The sequence below is a fragment of the Accipiter gentilis genome, chromosome 20 (assembly GCF_929443795.1).
Source record: "Accipiter gentilis chromosome 20, bAccGen1.1, whole genome shotgun sequence".
Taxonomy (NCBI): Eukaryota; Metazoa; Chordata; class Aves; order Accipitriformes; family Accipitridae; genus Astur; species Astur gentilis.
This window is the reverse complement of record NC_064899.1, coordinates 24,509,981-24,529,736: the sequence shown is the minus strand read 5'-3', so window position 1 is coordinate 24,529,736 and position 19,756 is coordinate 24,509,981. Positions and strand designations below refer to the sequence as shown.

General features: G+C 37.3%; 1 protein-coding gene across 4 annotated transcripts in view; it reads right to left on the bottom strand.

Moving 5' to 3' along the window:
* The window catches only part of ATP9B (ATPase phospholipid transporting 9B (putative)), a 169,833-nt gene that overhangs the window by 19,450 nt on the left and 130,627 nt on the right, over positions 1-19,756 (bottom strand). For all 4 annotated transcript variants that reach the window (XM_049823773.1, XM_049823775.1, XM_049823776.1 and 1 more), the window contains exons 14-17: positions 15,985-16,097; positions 12,019-12,267; positions 1,911-2,072; positions 331-423 (exon numbers count right to left, since the gene is read on the bottom strand). In XM_049823773.1, the coding sequence (XP_049679730.1) occupies positions 331-423; positions 1,911-2,072; positions 12,019-12,267; positions 15,985-16,097 (617 nt within the window). The remainder of the gene's footprint in view (positions 1-330; positions 424-1,910; positions 2,073-12,018; positions 12,268-15,984; positions 16,098-19,756) is intronic.

The following is a 19,756-nucleotide window of genomic DNA, read 5'->3' as shown; positions in this document are numbered from 1 at the left end:
GGGATAAATAGGTTTATAGCAGAGTACTTCTCAGAAGTAATTAGGTTTTATGTGAAAGGTCAGTCAATGAAAAACAAATTTCCTTGTTTAAAGTAGGAACGTGTTCTGCTATGACTACTAGCTTTGCTTTTCCTGTGTGTTATTCAAGAACTGAAAATAATTCTAATCCCTTCAAACGCATTCAGGTTATATGTAATTGGGCTTCAAAACCCATTCCTGCGTTGGCTCAGGTTCTACTTTAAGCCTATTCAATAATACCTGGTATTTTGATTTAAAATTTTTAGTTTTTACAAAATTTTAATTTTTCTAAATTTTGATTTCGTTTCTTACCTCTTCTTCCAACCAATCATTGTACTGTACAATAGTGGACATTGCAACATCTGCACCCTTCATGTAAAATGTAATTTCTCCCGAAGATTCATCCTAAAATTTTACAAAAGAAATAGGGGGGGGGGGGGGAATTCGTTTATACAGTCAAAACAATTACCTACCAATAACCTAACTGTATTTTGAAGTAGTGAATGGATTATCATTTATAAGGTGGGTAAGTTTTATTACTTGATGTTACTACTACCACCAATGACATCTCTGATTCCATCGAGATACGTATTCCCTAATTTCTCATATAAGAGGATCAGTTCTAACTGAAGTCAACGTAACAGATTCTCAGCATCTCTGGACTGCCCGTCTAAATTTTAAAATAGCACTGTTACGGCCCCTCTAACTACTGTTTTGTTTCTTTGGTGGCATATACGGTCTAGCCCACAACAGAAAGTTTGCCCTGTGTCTTTGAAATACCTAAGTAATTAAAAATTTACAAATAACAGCGTAAATGCTTTTTACAGACGTTTTAATGATGAAACATTAATTGCACATTCAGAGAATTCACACGCAGGCAAATATAATCCAAATCAGGAGTTTCTGAGGCATGGCCTGTCGCAGGAGGAATGGATTAGTCTGACCTGCAAGCTTCTTAGAATATCTCTGAACGTGTCACTGTTAAACTGTTAAAAAGGCTTTTAGTGCCAACCTCACCTAATGAAATACAGACTGCCAAGGTCTCTCCAGACCTGAGCATGCACATATTCTGCCTGAAGTACCCTTGCCTAAGGCTGATGGCATGCCTGCCTTGTCATCACTTGCCAGTAAAAAATGGGATGAGTTTGGCACCTATTTAAGTGGGACTTGGCACTGATCTAACCAGCTAATGATGTTGTCTGAAGCTGTTCTGCTACAGTGTCTGATTTTAGGTAGGGAGAAGGTAGAAGCACGTAGCGTGGATGGCTTAACATTTGCAGAGGTTTAAATGTTCCTTTTAGCGTGGTGGTGTGGCTTCCTTTCACCGGAGGTTTTAATGATGATTACTGTGCTCCCAGCTGGGTGTCTAGGAGACAACTAAGCACGTGTCTCGTAAATCTTTGACCCTGTGGGTTGTGCTGTGTATGCGCGCCAGTTCAGATAGCAATACTGGGTCTGGAAAAGCAGCGGCACTAGTAGCAGAGAAAGATGGCAACTACTATTGTAAGACATTTCAGCCGTTAATTTATCCCTTGAAGAGGCAACGTATTTTGTAGGAAAGAAACAAATGGAAAATTAAAACCAAAGGCTTAAAGGCAACCTGCAGCATCAGAGGCTAAGCGTGAAGTAGTGAAAATAACACGTTCCCATGTAAGAGAAAAGTTTGTCCTTTACATGGCTCTCTGCAACATCAGGTTAGCCTGATTTTTCTACAATTGCTTGCCTGGTATTTCATGTGTACCTGTGTCAAAGGTATACTTTCCATTTGAAAATCTTGTGAAATGCATTCCCTGAAGGATCAGGTTTCTATTAAATTTTATAAAAATAAACATTCAGCAAAAACATTTTTTGAGAAGTAAAAACCCAAACACCCAGAACACCCCCAAAACTACCCTAACTATGATCCCCATGCGCTTGCTCTCAGAAGTGAAGGGAAAGATCTGCAGAATGTAGTAGGTCAGGATGTGTCCATCAGGGGTCTTCAGCTGCATTGAGGTCAAATCCCTGTTAACCAGAGTGAGACCGACACTCTCTGTCCACTGCACCAGAGCTACCTAAAGAAAGAAAAAAAAAGAAAAAAAGAGACATATTTAAGTGTGAAAGGTCTATTATTCTGTTATATAAATTAGGCTAAAGCCAAACAACTGTTGCTAGGGTAAAAGTCTAAACTCTTCCAAGAATCTAGGAATAGAAATGTGAATAGCAGTAGACCGAGTACAAAATCTTGATACATCAAACAAGTATTTTCCTTCAGAAAGCTTATAAAAATTCTTATGAATAATATGAAAACTTATTTGAAAGTATCCCTGGAAATGAGGTATTTAGAATATATTGTTCAGAAATAACAGTTCTAATAAAAAAACCCAGATACACAGTCAACAATACTTAAAGGACATCCAGTAGAAATTATGCAAATACAGAATACAATTTCTGTACCAACAACATCGTTTCAAGTAAAAGATTTTGGGAGTATTTCTATATAAAACATTTTATTAGATCTACAATTACATGCAAGCTGAGACACTGTAATATGTAGTAAATAGATAAGCAAAGGATCAGGATCTTATTTTTAGCTTACTTTCTTCATTTGCATCATTTTATTACTTTGTTTCAACAATAATATAATTGAGTCCTTACCATATCAAATGAGATGAAAACCAAGCTTATGATACTGCATCCCACAAACACACTTGTGAAAGTCCCTTTTACAAACCCAGAAATGCTGCATTATATGAGAATCACTGTCAGCTACCACTACATGGCATCTTAAACACATGCATTAGAGATTTTGCCTTTTTTTTTTTTTTTTTTTTTTTTTTTTTTTTAATTTTGCTGCTTCAAAGCGCATGACATCTAGCTTCTTCTTTCTTCTATGTTATGCTTTAAATAATACACTAGGTATTTTTCTATCACCACTGTGTGGTTTATTCCTTCAAAAAATTAATACTTTAGGAAAACTGCTTTACTGTTAGTTTATATAAGTCATATTTCATATCTGAATGGGAAGTTTCTGATAAAAAAAAATTCTCCTCCATTCTGTTTTTAGTTTTCCAAATGCTAATCATTATTGGAAACCAGATTTTTAAATTACTAGAAAGGTAATTATAATGAAGTTCACGTGATTTTTACGGAACCTGCCTCTGCCATTAATCTCAGGTAAGATGAAAAAAATAAAAATCAAGCAGTGAGATAAAAGACTTGCAAGTAGTAAAATCCCTAGATAAGTTCAACAGACATGACTAATGCTCACTAAGAATTTCACCCAAAGCAAGTAAACCACCATAGCTTCTTTGAAAATTTAAAATTTGAAAAAAACATTTGCGTGAACCCCTAAGAAACCCTAGTAGTGCCATCGGTGTAGGCATCGCCAAATGAAAACACAGCAAGATGCAGTTACAGAAGAGAAGAGAACACACTTTGAAAAGCACCATTTTAAAATCTCGAAAATCACAGGAAGTCTTTTCAGGGGTTTTTCTTCTTGAATAAAAGTACCATATAAGCTGTAAATGATCCAATACTCCCAAGGTTAATTTTCAATTTTCACAGTGAAAGGTTACTATTACATTCTGACCTGTAAATTGCATCTTTCTACTAATACCCTATCATCTCATTTGTGTCCCTTTGCAGCTAGGACTTAAGTGTTCTATATTTGGTGACTCACATCTGTTTATTATTTCCTTTATGCTTGGCTTCACCTACCGTTTGAATTAGCATTTTGCAGCAGTCATTTTGGATTCTTATACCTGGCCTACACACAACTGCATGTATTTTTTTTTTCTTTTAAATTGATCAGCGCAAATACCATAGCAGAAATAGTCAATAAAGCTCAAGAGTCAAATAGATGCCTAAAAGGCAACTGAACAAACTTGAGAGCAAGACATTAAGTTTGACTCTCGTCATTCAGAATGAATCAGAGAGCTAGACCCAGGTCTGCACCCAGAACAATGTAGCCAGACCTTACCATTAAATATTGGAAGCTTTTAGAATACCCAATTTAAAAAAAAAAAAAAAAAAAGTATTTCACAAATGGCATGAAAATCCACATTAGAAATCTTAACAAATAAGTATGTACTGAATGGCTGGCTATGCAGAGTTCAGAAAAAGGATTCTTAGGTAAGACACTCTCCTTGAGGTTTCCCCTCTACGAGTATATTCTTTTCTCTTCAATATGTTTCTGAAACCTCACAGTAAAACGGTCTTGCAATCTAGTGCGCATACAACAAGAACCCCTAGAATGCCAGGTAAACACACCAGCTGTGGCTTCTACAGAACTTGACATATTGGACGGAGTCAGATAAAGCAATAAAAGTTTGGACAAGCACAAAAGTCTTTGCTGGTGACACTACCATTTTGCTTTAAAAAAGTTCATTCTGATGAGAGTATTTATTTGCCGATAACCATTAATTTCCTAACACGCACAGATGAAGCGTGTCAAGTTTCCCGAATCCAGGTTAGGGACTTACTTGAGTATTTTGTGGATCTTGTCTGGCTTACCACCAAGCTTCCCTTCTATGGAAACTGGCTGCCTGGGAGCCAGAAGTACATTGGTAGATGTTGGGTCCTCCCACTACTGAGACACAGGCGTGCACCTGAACCCACTAACTGGCTTTACCCATTCCCCAGGACAGGTAATGCAGGTGGAGTCAAAGAGAGCTGCTGTGGTTTCTAACTTGCTAGTTGTCTTCCTCCTCAGCAGCAATCCAAAGGATATAGACAACCGCCCACCTCTCTCATGACAAGGTCAAAGTAGGGACTTCCAAATTAGGAATGAAGGTAGCAAATACTTGCATTATGACACGGAAATGCAACAGATCTGACAAAAGGTACTGTGAAACACCTCGTTTAGTGTTTCTTACCCCAAATCTTTCAGATGTTTCTATGCACCACATGCCCGTTGTTGAGCTCTAGTTGCCTCTCTCAGCAGCGTCTCTCCACGAGAGGCCACGTGACGCTCCGAGCTTCCACAGTTCACAGCCCCAAATATCAAACTCTTCAACGACCGCAGCACAGGTCTCCATTCAAAGTCAAATTCAGAGTTTTCACAAGGAAACTCTCTCAACTCAAGCAGTAACTGTGTGACCCACAACGTAACCTCCAGCAGTACCAGCTCAGGAGGTGGAAGTAGCTTCTCCAAGGAGGACGGAGGGTCTAGCTCAGTTGCCTGATGAACACCTGGGTCTCAACAGAGGCATGAAGAGGCGAAACCTCAGAGCACTGTTGTTACAGAGCATGGCAGCCCTGCATACTAAATCCATCTTTTGGGGACACAATCATCCCATTTGTTTAGAAATGTTCCTTTACAGAACTAAATGAAAACAAGCAGCTTATAAATATCTTAGGTAGTTTCTGGAAAGTTCCATGAAGTACACAAGGTTGTTAAGTGACAATGATGTAGCTACCTATTTTATCAGTCACAGAACCTAAGCCTACCAGAGTCAGGAAAATACTTAAGGACTTCATTAACCCATACCAAGCACAGCAAAAGCCAACCCCAAACCCATTATTCCTGCTGTGGATTCAGAACTGCATATTTAATTAGAACATTAGACTGATTTTAACCTAAAATAAATACTAATCAACAATTTTAAAAAACTTTAGAAAACGTGTAAACTGATAGGCCACAAAAACCTTGGTATATTTAATTTTATTGTAAACCGATTACTTTCTAAGTGATTTTTTTTTAACTATGGTGCCAACTTTTTTTTTTTTTTTAAGGAAAAAGTCTCTTCTACAGTAAGTTCTATTAGACTATGACTCCCATTTAATAACCCCAATGAAAATAATTATGCGGCAGAAAATGTTACAAATACCTAAGCACACAAGTCAATAGTCACAATGCTGACGTGTAAGATGAAATAGATTGTCCACAGAAAGCATTTAAAGGAACTGCCATATCTTTATTTACTTTCAACTCTGAGGATGAAAGAGTTAAGCACCTCCCTGCCCTATCAAATAACAGGAGTTTGCTTCTCTTCAGTGGTGTTAGATGGCTTTAGGCCATTCAAACATTATGTACAGGACAGTTCCTTACAGAGCCCAACTCAAAGCCCATCTCTGAATTCTCCTGACCTTTCCCTGTGAGGGTGAATAACTTCCCCAAGGAAGGGCACTCTCATTCCCTCTCAGAGTAACAGCTTCCTTAGCTTCCTCCGGACCAACAGGAAATATCACTTATCACCCAGCTGTCTTAACAACGTTCAGTTTGGGGAATGGTGACATTAAGTCCTTTTGCTCTGTGGAAAATGTAACTACCTCTAGTTACTTGTCATCTTGGGAGCATGATGGGATGAAGAAGTCCCAGTTAAAGAAAACCTGATACGGTCACTTGAAAAAATGAAACTTGCCTTGCCTTTGGGCACATAGGGTTATAAATCCACAGAGTGAGGTATTTGAAGCACCCTGCTGAATCCTGAAGACCTTCAGTTACTGGATCAATCCTGAAAGGCTGTTACTGCTTGGCAGAAGACCAAAAAAATGCCCTAAGGCTGTTCTTGTTTGCTTTAGATACTACATCAATCAGGACTGGAACATACAAACCATCATACTATTCCTGCTCCCTTTCAATTCTGGACTGTTTGGAACTTAGCTGGTCTTAGGAACCTAAGCCATTAATTTTCTTTTTTACAATAGAGTATTTTAAGAGAGAAAGCAGAAGTGGAAAAAAACCCAAACCCAAACCAACAACCTACCCCACTCTTCGCTTGGGTAAATTGAAATAGAAATTGGATACTCACTTGACTCAAACATAACCTTTTATCAACCAAGATGGAACAGCAATGTATTTCTGTGAAAACAATATTTAAACCCCTATTTAGACCGAAACAGTCAAAGGCCCTGACCGTACACTCTCCTTCCTAGGCGTTTAACCAGCCGCGTTCAAGGCCAGCTCACTGTCGAGAGCCGTGATGAAGAAACAGCTCGAAGAAGCCTCCATGGAGGCTGCCCTCCCCTTTTGCTTGGCTCTCACGCTCGGTCCCGTGAGAGCTACATCGCACTCACGTTGCGGCTCTGCCCACGTACCCCGCTGACCTGGCTCTGACAGGCAGACACGGCCTCGCGCCGTTGGACCTGCCTCGCTGCCATGAACTCTCCTTGCAATCACCAGACTGCGGCTGATGCTGGTTACCGTCTCGGGACCCGGTCCTGACTTAATGATGTGGCTTCTTGGCTTGAATTCAGCCGTGCCTTATCACCACAGACCTGTACAATGACCTATACTCCCTTGACTGTCTCTGGTTTCCATCATGGGACGTGGTCTTTTCACCTTGCTTGGCTATCGTGGGGCTTGTACACCTCAACACGAAGGCCACTGCCTCTAGCAGCCTGGCTATCACGCTCAGCTCCTGGCTTCCCTTTCCTTGGGGGCCAGCCTGCCGTTGCTGCTCCCTAGCAGAAATATTTAACTGCTCAATATTTACAAAGTGTTGCTCAAAACAGTTTATGACCAACCAATTGTCACTTTCAACATTCAATACTCCCTCTTGAGCTAACATCAGCTTAAGAAGAAGATCCACTGCCTCGTGGCTGGTGGTGGAAGTTCTTCTCCACCCCATCGAGCAGTTTGGGAGTTCCCCCCACAGTCGTGCCAACAGCTTTTCTGGAGTCATGCTATGAACCTGACCACTTAAACTGAAAGATGACCCATATAAATAAAGGCTTCAAAGGTTTTGGCATATATGAGGGAGCAATTTGTAGGGTGAGAAAGAAGGACTAGGGATGGAAATTCCGTAAGCTAGTTTTGCTGCTTAGAAGAACTCTCACGTAACCAACCTTCATCTATTTCTCAGTATTTAAGAGCACCTGCGCTTCAGACAATACGATCTACTTTCAAAATCAAGTTGCCACATACAGTATACAGAGGTTATATATGTGGTATTTTGAAGTTAAGGCTATTGGTTTGGAAATGGGGAAGAAGCAGTGAGATGGGGTTTTTTCCCCCCACTGCCTGAGTGTTCCCAACAGTTTCTGTTTGGATTGTTCAACAACTACTCACACATGTTTCCAATCAGCACTGGTTTGTTTATGTTTATAAACAATGATTTGATAACTAACATTTGCAGTCCATCACTTTTCATCGAGAAACTTCGTAATTAAAATAAAATTATTAACTTAAAAATACAGCTTGATCATGTGAAAAAACTGCCGATCAATATTCAAGACAAGCTATGGAGTAGTTATTCTTTGTGGGTCTCGAAGGTCATGAAAGTGATGGTTTTATGCTACTGAGTGATTTGCTTTTCACAATACATTGACAAAACAACACAATTAGTCTCGCTTCAATAAGCACACACAATAAAATGAATTAAACAATACAACATGTCTCATACATTACAGCTTCACTTTTGTAAACACAAAAGCTGCTTCACTAAGGGCATATCATTTCCCTGTCTGTTTTTAAATGATTGGCTTTGTATCCTTGTAATTAATTTTAGCAACTCTGTTGTCTCTGGACAGAAACGTTGGAATTAAATAACTGACCACACTTTAAGGTAGTATTTAAATATTCAAAATCCTGGAATTAGAAATGCTGAGGAATATAACAGTGCAGGACAAAGTATAACCAATAAATAGCTGGTTTATGAGAGTAAGCAGTCATTAAAAATCGTGACTGATCAATCTTTTCTGACCAAGGGGAGCAAAGGTCTTCAAAGGCTTCTGTTCATAGCATGCCCCTGAATTGCTTGGGTCTGTGACCTTTGAACTCCATTGCTTTACCTACTTAGCTTATATCCTTTTATGATTGTTCATTACATTAAGGTAGCTGCCTTTCTACAGAGGAGTTGAACCCACACCTATGAGAGTCAAGCAGGAGCCATTTTCATTTTTTTCAGTGAGTTCTCAGTGAATGTTTATTGTTTGCTATGCTACAGCTGTAGAGGACAAGTGACAGACAAATGAAACTTTCCACTCTTTCAGAGAAAATGAAATATTGATCACTTATCATAAGAAACAAAGAGCCTGGCATAAGCAGGGTTCACATTATGAATACAAAATCAGTTACTTATCTCAGGTTACTCTAACAATAGATAAATACATCTTTTATGATGAATGTACCTACTTCTAAATGTGCATACTTTGTTACGGTTATATTTTATCCGTATATGGATGCACACATACAAGCACAGATGTGAAGAATTTCAAATGAATTCCTCAAGTCAATTCATTAAGTGTATAGTGTGTCAACATATTACTAAACTGCTTCGTATACTTTCCTATGTGGAAGAATAGTTTATACTTACACATTGTCCTCTGCTCTTTATACGCTATGGTGATATCATGCAATATTATACAATGCAACAGACAACTGTGCAAATAACATCCTCTTTCAAAAGACTCCAATCAAGCCAGATCCATAAACAAAATCTAAGAGAACAGAGTTGTAATGTTGAGAAAGTACAATGCATAAAACTGGTTAAGTCTATTAAATGATAATGTTGCTTATTAACCAAATATGTTGTGATAGGTCAGTGCTGAGGTTAAACAGAAAACATCAATTGAACCATTTCCCTAAATAAAGCTCCAGGGTGCAATATTCAAAGCACTTTATTCAATAAAAAATGCTTTTAAAATGGTACTTTGGTGATTGGGAAACATTGGCATCATCCGTCAACCTAACTGCAGGAAAGTTCAATAAGCTAAATAATGAACCATTTACATTATTTTCCTTAGGCTCCAGTGATTTGCAAACATTGCATCAATAGAACTCTTTAAAAAATTATGATAAAGACCTGCTAGTCTTTCAACTCTTAGGCTTTTTGCTGTCATGCTGCAATTTTTATGCTGTTTAAATGTTTTTTGTAGCTTCATCTTTTTATAAGACTCCATTTAGCATCTATTTCTCATTATATTAAAGCATATTAGTTCAATATGATAATTTTACTAGTGTTTCAAGCATTATCTTTGAGAAACAAAAAGGAAATTTAGTGCTGTCTGTTCTAAAATGTAAGTTTTTCACTTCACTGTCATATAGTTTGAATGTACGAGTCGAGACGATAAAAAAAAATCATTATTAGAAGGATACCTGTGCTTTCTCTTCCTTGAAGCACTAAGTTTCTTTGTTGCCGATTTCCCTCTTCCACTTCCCTTTCCACCCCGAGTCCCAGATCTGTCATATTAGCACTTTATCAACTTTCCTCTTTCCAAGGTCGAATTCCCTACTGTCTTCCCAGGGCACCACTTGCATAATTCTCAAGTCTTACAGCTGTTTCCTTTAGCAAATACGGCTGGAGAACTGCTCTTTATGGTAATGTTTTCAGGTTCCAAACAACTGAATGAATATACAAAAGCCCACAGGAAGAGAAGAGCAAGTGGGTAAAAAACCTTACGGTCTCTCTCAATTGCCCATCTCTTCACCTGCTTTAGTAACGCCTTTGGCTGTTACAGCAGAACGTTTACTTAATTCATAGTTGTCATCATACCTTCACAGGTAGATACTTAGTAGATTTAGTGAATATGAATTTTATGTGCATATGAAAATTGTACACGCGCATAATACAAGTCAAACTTTGTACAACTACACCAACAAAGTATATTTACAGTGTATCTCTGGCATAAACAAATGCACTTGCAGCATTGTCGATTCATAACGCAAGTCAACCCACACTATATAACACCACATATAGTATTATGGATTATTGATTTTAGCCGAAGAGCAGCATCTCAAGTCCTGCCTAGAGTTTATTTTTAAAAATGTTCTGACTGCCACTTTTTAACCACTGAGAACCAGCCACTTCTTTATATTCTACAGTCCTTTGACACCATGAACTGTGTTTATAGCACCTGAAATGCATGTAATGCCTGCTAGTTTGGTACTACACGAAGACAGACTTAAAGACTTGTTACTTTTAGCAATTACAGCTTGCAGATTGAATTGCTGAAGTTTTGTTAGTATTGCATATGGTGATACATTAGACAGGTAAACCAAATGTATACCAAGAATAATAGGCTATGCTGTGGCAAGATGAGGTTTGCAGAAGAAATACTATCTTGTACTAGGTCAACTTGTATAGCTAGAAAAATATACAGGCTTTCAGATACACACTCCCTTCTTCACATCTTACAACAACCTTGTTTTAGTTATGACTAAGCTACCACGGCTACACCACCAACGGTACGTCCAAACTTCAGACACTGCTAGAATTTCTTCAAAACAAACATACCCCTCAACCTGCTTGCTTTTAGAGGCAAACTGACCTTGAAATACTCTGTTTCTCTATTTTACTGTATCCAGTACATACATCTTTTTATAAAGTGAATGGGCTAGAATTTATTTTTTTATGCTTACTTTGCAGTATCTTGAAACTTGAACTTTGCCTCTCTCTTCTAATATATTTTTAGATTGAATTTTAGGCAATCAGTTTAGGCCCCAAAACAGGATTATTCAGAACAGTAACTCAAATCCACTGAAAGCAGTGGAATTTATTTCAAATTTGGATTTCAATGGAAGTCAAATGCATGTTTTTATTGAATGAGGTTTTAAATTTGTGCTACACTTGATGCAATTTTGACTGAACCCTGAAGTTTATGAAGCTGCCTAGGGTTTGAAGCTCAAAAGCTTTTCCACAGGTGTATTTGAGGTTTGGGTTGGTTTTTTTTCCTGTTAAGAATCTATACATTCCACTAACTGGTAGTGTCTCTAGCTAATGTACCTGGTTGCTCATCACTCAAAGCAGTTTCATATTCCCTTTTGCATGTATATGCTATGATTCATACACGGATTTGTGTTTTGAGAATACACCTAATAACTTTAATTACAATACTCAACAAAGTATTGATCCCAAAGCACTGACTTCACAGATGTTTTAGTCAAATAATTCAAAACACTTATGTAACAAAGAAACACCAGAACTTTCCTACAGCTGCAGAGGAAATAAAACCAGATTACTGCTAATTTTAAAGAAATCCCAGCCCCAAACACTCTTCTTTCACAGTTCTGCCCTTTTTAGCTTAGCTTATCCTGTTCTTTACGAGATACTAATTTTTTCACCCTTGCATACTAACCTCATCAGGGCTGGAAGCCTGGTAAGTTCGATTTTCGTCGCTGAAGTCCTGATCCACCTCTGCATATTCTGTTTCTCCAGACACGCCAGCTCGGGATTCGTATACCGGGGTCACGTTGTGGCACAGCGCAATGGCCTTCACTGCTTCGTGTATCCGACTGCTGACGCTCTTGCGGACTTTGGGCGCAGACGACTGAGGTTTCCTAGATGGTGTTGAACTCGTGCTGTTTCCACTATTCTGAGAGTGCACCTTTAAGACCCAACACAATGAATAGTAAGCCAATGTTCAATAATGAAAACGGAACATGAATACTAATATATATATATATATGATTGTTCCCTTTACAAAGGTTGATAAATTATAAGGATAGTAACCATTTATTTTATATAACCTACTCTTAACTCATTCACTTTGTGATTCATAAAACCCCTCATTTACTTTTCTGCAGAACTGGTACATAACTGTGGGTTCAACACCTTGTATTTGTAGTCAGATTTCAGTTACAGAGCCTGCAGACAATTGAAAAATGGGAAATGAAAACAAATATGCAGTAAAAGGGGTGAATAGGCTTACTGGATTCTGCCAAAAACCCTCCTGCCTCACTTCAGAATTCACAGTAGTCCTTTAATGTTCTTTACATTCTATGAATTCTTTTTTAACAAGTATTTAAGCCATCAACCAGTTGTATGAGTTCAGAAACACCGAAACAAAACTACAAGGGTGGTGGGTTTATTGCCGTTCTTTAGGCTCTTTGTCACCTGTGTACATTCAGAGGTTGGAAACTCCAATGACATTAAATCAAAAAAACTCTTTTCTTTTAAATCCTCACCTACATCTCTGTATTTTAAAGATCACCACACATTGGTACGGAACAAAAGAACAAAAACAAGTATCACTGTTAAGTATAAATATTAGGAGTCCTTAAAATAGCAATATTGCTGATTTAATTTAAAACCTACACAATTTCTGTATTATTTGTGAACTAATGCAGTTGTATGCTTTTGCTGCAGGCTGAAATTTCTTTGTCCTTACAAGAATGCAATAATCCAATAAAATAATCATACAAAATAATAGTTTGACACATATTTGAAGATCACATTACTGTTGCATAACCACTAAACTAGCACTATTTTAAGTTATCCTTCAGAAATGCTTGAGCACGTTACTGAATTCATCTTTTAAGAGAAAATACTATCATCTTTTAAGAGAAAATACTATATGTTTATAATTAGTTGAAAATAAGTGGGTTTGGGGTTTTTTTGGGGGGGTTTATTGTTTTTTGTTTGGGTTTGGTTTTGTTTTCTGTGGGGTTTTGGGGGGGTTTTTTTTTGGTGTTTTTTTTGTGGTTGTTGTTGTTGTTTTGGGGTTGTTTTTTTTGTTTGTTTGGGTTTTTTTTTAAGTCAGCACATTAAATATATCAGCAGTATTACCAAAGGCTCTTCTGTTCACTCCAGGGTAACTCAGAAAACCTCTTCAGAAACCACGCTTTTTTCCTCCTGACTGCAATCTGCTGAACCGTGAACATTCTGCCCATCAAATTACAGTGTTGTCTAATAAAGGGTTTAACTTTCTGCTCATCTGGCACTGCTTTTCAGCTACTGCTTTAAACCTCTGCATTTGCATTCTGCTAACGCTGATGCCATTACAGCCGCAAATAAATTAAGCTGATTTACTCCTTCTGAATTATGTTATGTTTATTGATGCTTGTATAATTTAATTTCACACAAATTCCATTAAAGATTATGCCCTCTATCACAAAATGCTTCCAGTGGGGAAATATAATCAGGTTATAATAGATTTGTGTGTTACATTAAGATGACAATAGTCTAGTAGGTCCACTGTAATAATAAAACAGAACACAAACAAGGGATAAAATCAATGTCACACAAGAACCACTGCCTAACTAACTGGCAGCTTCTATTATCATAGATTAAATAAAAACCTCACCATACTTTTTCAGATTGAAACAATTGTTTAATAGATGCTTGTTTTGTTACCAAGACTCCTTCATTTTTCTGTTTTAAAGAGTTGCTACCAACACATGCATAATTAAAGCATTATTTAAACATCAAGTAGTATTATATAAAGCTGAAAAAAAAGGAAGTTCCAAGAAAGATCTTTTCATCATCTATTAACAGCAAACCTAGATTTGGGAAATCTTTTCCCACAATTGAGGAAAAAAAAGCTTCCCTCACATTTCTCACTTCTTTTAAAAATTTCAGTGCCAAATATCTTACAGTTATTAAAAACTTAATTAACCATGCTTACCACTTATTAAATTTTACAGCAAAATAGCAGAAGCTTTAAGCAAGTAAGAATTCCAGGAATCATGCAAATCTTTTCGGATAGCGTATTTAACCCCAAAACACAAACCCACTGTTAAGGAATATGCCTTCTCTTAGAAGACTCGTGCGTAGTCGTCAAACTCAGTCAGACCTAGGTGTGCCAGCTCAAGACTGTCAGTTAACCTTAGTTATTGGTGCAGTTGTTACTGTGAATACCCCAACAACCCATTATAACAAAACTATGTTTGGGTGATTTTTATAAACATAGTCAGGTAGCAATTACTTTCAGTAACCCATTCTGAACCAAATTTGGACTGCTGATCTTTAGGTAAAAGATCTCCATATCTCATTTCCAAGGCATATTATTGCATCTCAGCTCCTATTCATGGCTATGCACACTAAGCATTAAGCTGAAATAGATTTATCCAAGGAAAAGGAATGCAAGAAGTGGATTTGTTGATCTGTTTAGATGGGAAATAATATAGAAACATAAGTTTTTACGCTGCAACTTCAAACATACATTGCTTATTCACCGCTTTCCCTTCTGCCTCTCTTCCTAAAAGCTACATAATATTAACCGAGTTCAGCGTGGGGTCAAACAGCTACTTTTTAATTTTTATTTTAAGCAAATGAGTAGGTAGCCATAGTTCAAAACACAGCACAATTAAAGATTCAAATCAATTGTTGATCCTACAATCCTTTTACAAGAGAAAACGAGGACACAGACAAGGAGGTCAGCCTACAAACTTAACTGGGTCAGCCAGTCGTGTTTGTGTATCCAAGTTAACTATGGAAAAGAACTTTTACGTAGTTTTACTATCATAATATACGCAACATATGGAAACATTAGTTAACCTATCACTTATTCCCTCATTTTTTCTTTTTTGTCTCAAAGAATAGAAATAAATTAAAAAATCCTTCCTAATCTCAGAGTGGAATCGGGTGCTTAGAAAGCTTTGCAGAAAGCACCCAAACAGTTCACATACATGGGAGATGCAAGTGATGCTTGCAGAATTCCGTCTTCCTCCTTCATCCCACAGCTGACCCACAGACAGGGAGCCACAATCCTCTCGCATCCTTTTCAGACCAAGCACTTTTCTGTATCACAGGAACACTTTGCTCTCAAGCAACATGGAGTTTTCCATTTTCTCCCCCCTACAGTTCTTTGCTGTTTGCGATCATCTTAATTTTTTTAAAAACACTTTTTAGGTAGGCCTTTATAAATTTTATTTTGACAACTATTTTTTTACTTTTTGGTTATACCAATTAACATGGCTTTTTGATGTCTATTCTTGATGAATATCTTCAAAGATATAATTACTGTTCGTCTTTTTTCTGGACACTTACTCGTAATTTTTAGTCTCAGTAATTAATAGCTTACTCTTAGATGATTTGGCAGGAGGAAGACTACACTGCACAGACAGGTTAACACAGATTTCTGCTAGTAGGGAACAGAAAAGTAAACTCCTTTAAGTGGGTATTATGAGGAACTTCAGAATCAGGAGAGAACTATGTACTGTCCCACATTTTTCCCTTTCATCATAAATGTTAAGAGATACCTACAAATGAAAGAACTTTCATAGCATCTTAAATTTCTAAGCATAATCAGTAACAACAATGCTTCAATGCCGTTAAAAAAAAATCCCAATAGTAAAGGTAAATAATTTATGAAATGAGATACCTGTGAATATGAGTTTATAATATGACTCTGAATTTCATCCATTGTGTCTGTTCCATAGGACACAGTACCTAGATGGAGGCGCTTAAATATCATCTCGTTCTGTGTAAGTGTTCCTGTAATAAAGAAGAAGTATATCACAAAGCAGCAAAAAATACTGTGAGAAGGCCCCCCCGCCCCCATCTTTCTTTTGGAAAGAAGGAATGAATCATGAGTTAGCATCAGTTTAGTTAAATAAAGGAATGTTTGTGGAGAAAGGTTAGGGTTAGTCATACTGGAAGAAATCACTGGTTCCACCTTCAAGCTGATTCTGCCAACACAACTAAATATACAAGCTCGAAAAAAGACAAAACATTTTCTCTTCATATGAGAGGGAGAAAATGCAGTATCTGGATGGAACTGACTCTCAAAAGCCATGTAGCAGAAAATCTAAAGAAAAAAATCCAAACCCCTCAAATTCATACAGATATCCCACACTTCACGTACAAAGGCAGACATTCTGGCAAACGGGTACATTCCATGTTATCCAGAGCAAGTCATTAAGACCTAACATCACTTCCAAATCTGACAGATTTAGCCTCCAACCGGAATAAGCCAGAATGAAGGAAATCAGTGTTTTCAGAGCTCACTTCACATTTGTAAGAAACTACAGGGTGTCAGTCGCAGACCGACACTTTGCGTCCACCTCTGCCAACTAGTCACATCCCCTAGTTTGGAAAAGCTCTAATTGAGGAGTGGGGGCTTCAGCCTTCCATGATGGGGCATGTCAGGCAAAAAAGGTCACTACTGCCTAGCTTCCCATGGTCAGCTCACAAAAGATTATTTTGATAACGGCCCTTCCTAAAACTTTTTTCTAGGGTTACTCAGCCAAGGTAAAATTAATAGTATAAAGCTATTCTTATATTTAACCACATAGTTTTGGGTCATTAAAATACATAAAGATAGACACAACATGGTGCCAAAAGTGACATTCTTGAAGCTTCTACAATATTTTTTATATGGAGGGTATGATAATTATCTATAAATAAAAACTGCCAAATAAAATATTTCATAGTAATTTTATTTACCTAGACTATTTTTATATCATGTCTTTGTCCCAGTATGCCAAAATACACAGTAAGCCACAGGAAGAGAGAAGAGTAAAGCATGACATACGCTATAATTACTATCTGGAAAACAGAACTGTTTGGAGAGCTAGCATCCAATTTATGCATCTAATAGGGCTAGAATCATTAGTGATCTTCACAGGTTCGGTAGGGCTGTAAAAGTCTCACGTGTTTCTCAGTAACACTTGAGATGTCTACCACTCCTACTCCCTGGCAATATCTGTACAGTGACACGTCATCTCAACTGGTGTACCATCACACTGCACTATCAAACCATGTCTTCTTGTATTACCAGCATTGGATGATCATTCCAAATTCCCCCTCTACCATTAAAAAGGACACTTCCCATTCACTTTTCCTTACACATTGTTGAGGATTTTTTTTTTCCCTAAAGTCACATTATTTTAATTTAAAAAAATATTAAAAATAAGGTTTATGTGAAATGCATAAATTCTCCAGAAAATATGCATAACATTATCAAAAAATTCACATGAGAAGTAGAATATTCCCAAGTGTTGGAAAACAGCCCAAGAAGACAAAGTTCCTGATCTCTAGAATTAGCAAGTCAGAAGTTTTGGTTACTTTTATACAAGGGATAAGAAGATTATTTTGTTGTTACACTAATCATATAAACCCATGAGAAATTACTTCTTCTGCCTTTAGAAGCTGTACTTTTATTGAGACCTTTTGTTAAATTTGTTGATTAAATAGTTTAATTATAGACTAGAAAAATCCAATCTCTCGTTTGCACATGAGAAACACGAAAGTTTCCACTAACAAACATGAGAGACTAAAATCTCCATTTCTAAAAAAATCCAAACCAAAACCAAACCCCACCCAAATTGTTCGATAAGGTTTATTGCAAGAAATTTCCAAGTAAATCTGCATCACCTTCCTTACTTTCCAGGCACGCTAATATCATCTCACTGCCCTTAGCTCTGCCAAGCCTTTGAATTAAAATAAACACTCCCTAGGAGTTGTGAAAGTAAATGCTACTCAAAACTTGAGACAGCAGGCAACTGTCAAACCCACTTCCCACTAGTTCCGTAATTGCTGCTTGGGAAAACTGAGCAGGAAACAAAATTAGCCCTATGATTATTATATGGAAGGATTATTTCTTCTGACACCATCAAATCAGTCCAACTCCAAATCATGCTTGGCAAGGGAAAGATAGAAGGGTGGAAAATTTGTGTATTCTCCCCCCAACCCTTCTCAGCAAGCAGAGAAGAAAAGCTTCTGAGCAGAAAAGCATGGATTTTCCTATCTTGCAACAATCGGGAACCAGGGAAGGAGGTTTAGGAAAAATGGGTGAGGAAAAGAATCAACTTGTAAAGACACGGAAATAAACATTCCGGCAATCCTGATTCAATACTTGCATCTTACACATTATTTATACAACCCTTTTTATCAGCTACAGTAATAGGAAACATCTATGACATATGAAAAGAGTCTGCAAAAACAACTGTACCTGCTACACAAAATTATAATACAACCCCCTCCCCCCCAAAAAAACCAAAAGAAAGAAAAGAAACAATTACAGTTTGCTCATGCTTCTTAAGACTAGTGTAAGGCTTTCAACAATAACCCTGACATGCTATTAGACAAACATGGGTAGCTGCATTTATGAAAGTGCTCCCCAAAATTTCTGCAATAAGTAAAACAAAATACACCTTTTTCAGTCATCCACATGGAGGTTAAGTTTCACCACGTGTGCAAATTAAGGATTTACTTCTAAATACTCCTAGTGAATGAAACACCAAAATGGGACAGAAACATTCCCAATAACTTGTTCGAAATATTACATGGTGCCGATCAGTCACATTTTAACTTTAGCAGCAGTTCTGTCTTAAATTTTAGTCTTTTAGTTGAAGACTAATGCACCTTGACAAAACACCACATCTTTTCCTTTATGCCCTAAAATGCAAACCCTTTAAATACCTACAGGCAGACTTTCTAATATAGCCCACTTTGGGAATGAAAAACAACCCAAAACTGAGCTCTCTAGTCTGCTCGAGGCGGTAAGTACTGAAGAACAGTGAAAGAGCTTTCTATTTTTAATAATGCGTTTTCAAGACCTACTTATCAATACTACACTTTTGGGACATTGCTAATATGAAGAGTTATTAGATAAAAAAGCTTCTTTTAGAAAAGCTTCCAGAAATTATGCTAGTTAATATATGATCTACTATTACACATTCTTAAACTTTGCTCCGGAATGCAGGTACCACGCAAGGATAATATCCTGACAAAAAGTTAGCATACAATTGCTGAAGAAAAATTTAGTATGCTCTTTAATGAAGCCAAGAGCTTTCCCCACCCCCCCACCCCCTACAATTGTATCATTAAACACAGAGTAAAGCAGGCAAAGAGGAAATTAATTTCTAAGGAAAAAGTCCTGAAGGCATCATTCCCTGGGTGGCAACAGATGTGATTCACAACAGAGCAGTAGAGGTTTTTTTATTTTGTTTTTGAGAAGCAGATGCAGATCTTTCTGATCCTATATTACTAGATAGCAATTTGGACCAATACCAACAATCTAAAAAGGCCAAAACAAAAAACCCAAGAAAATAGTACAGCAGAAGAGTAACTTTTCATAAAATATAAGTACTTTGTCTGAGCTCTTTGCTTAAACAGGTAAAAAGCCAGTGTAAATGTGAACATTTCTATGG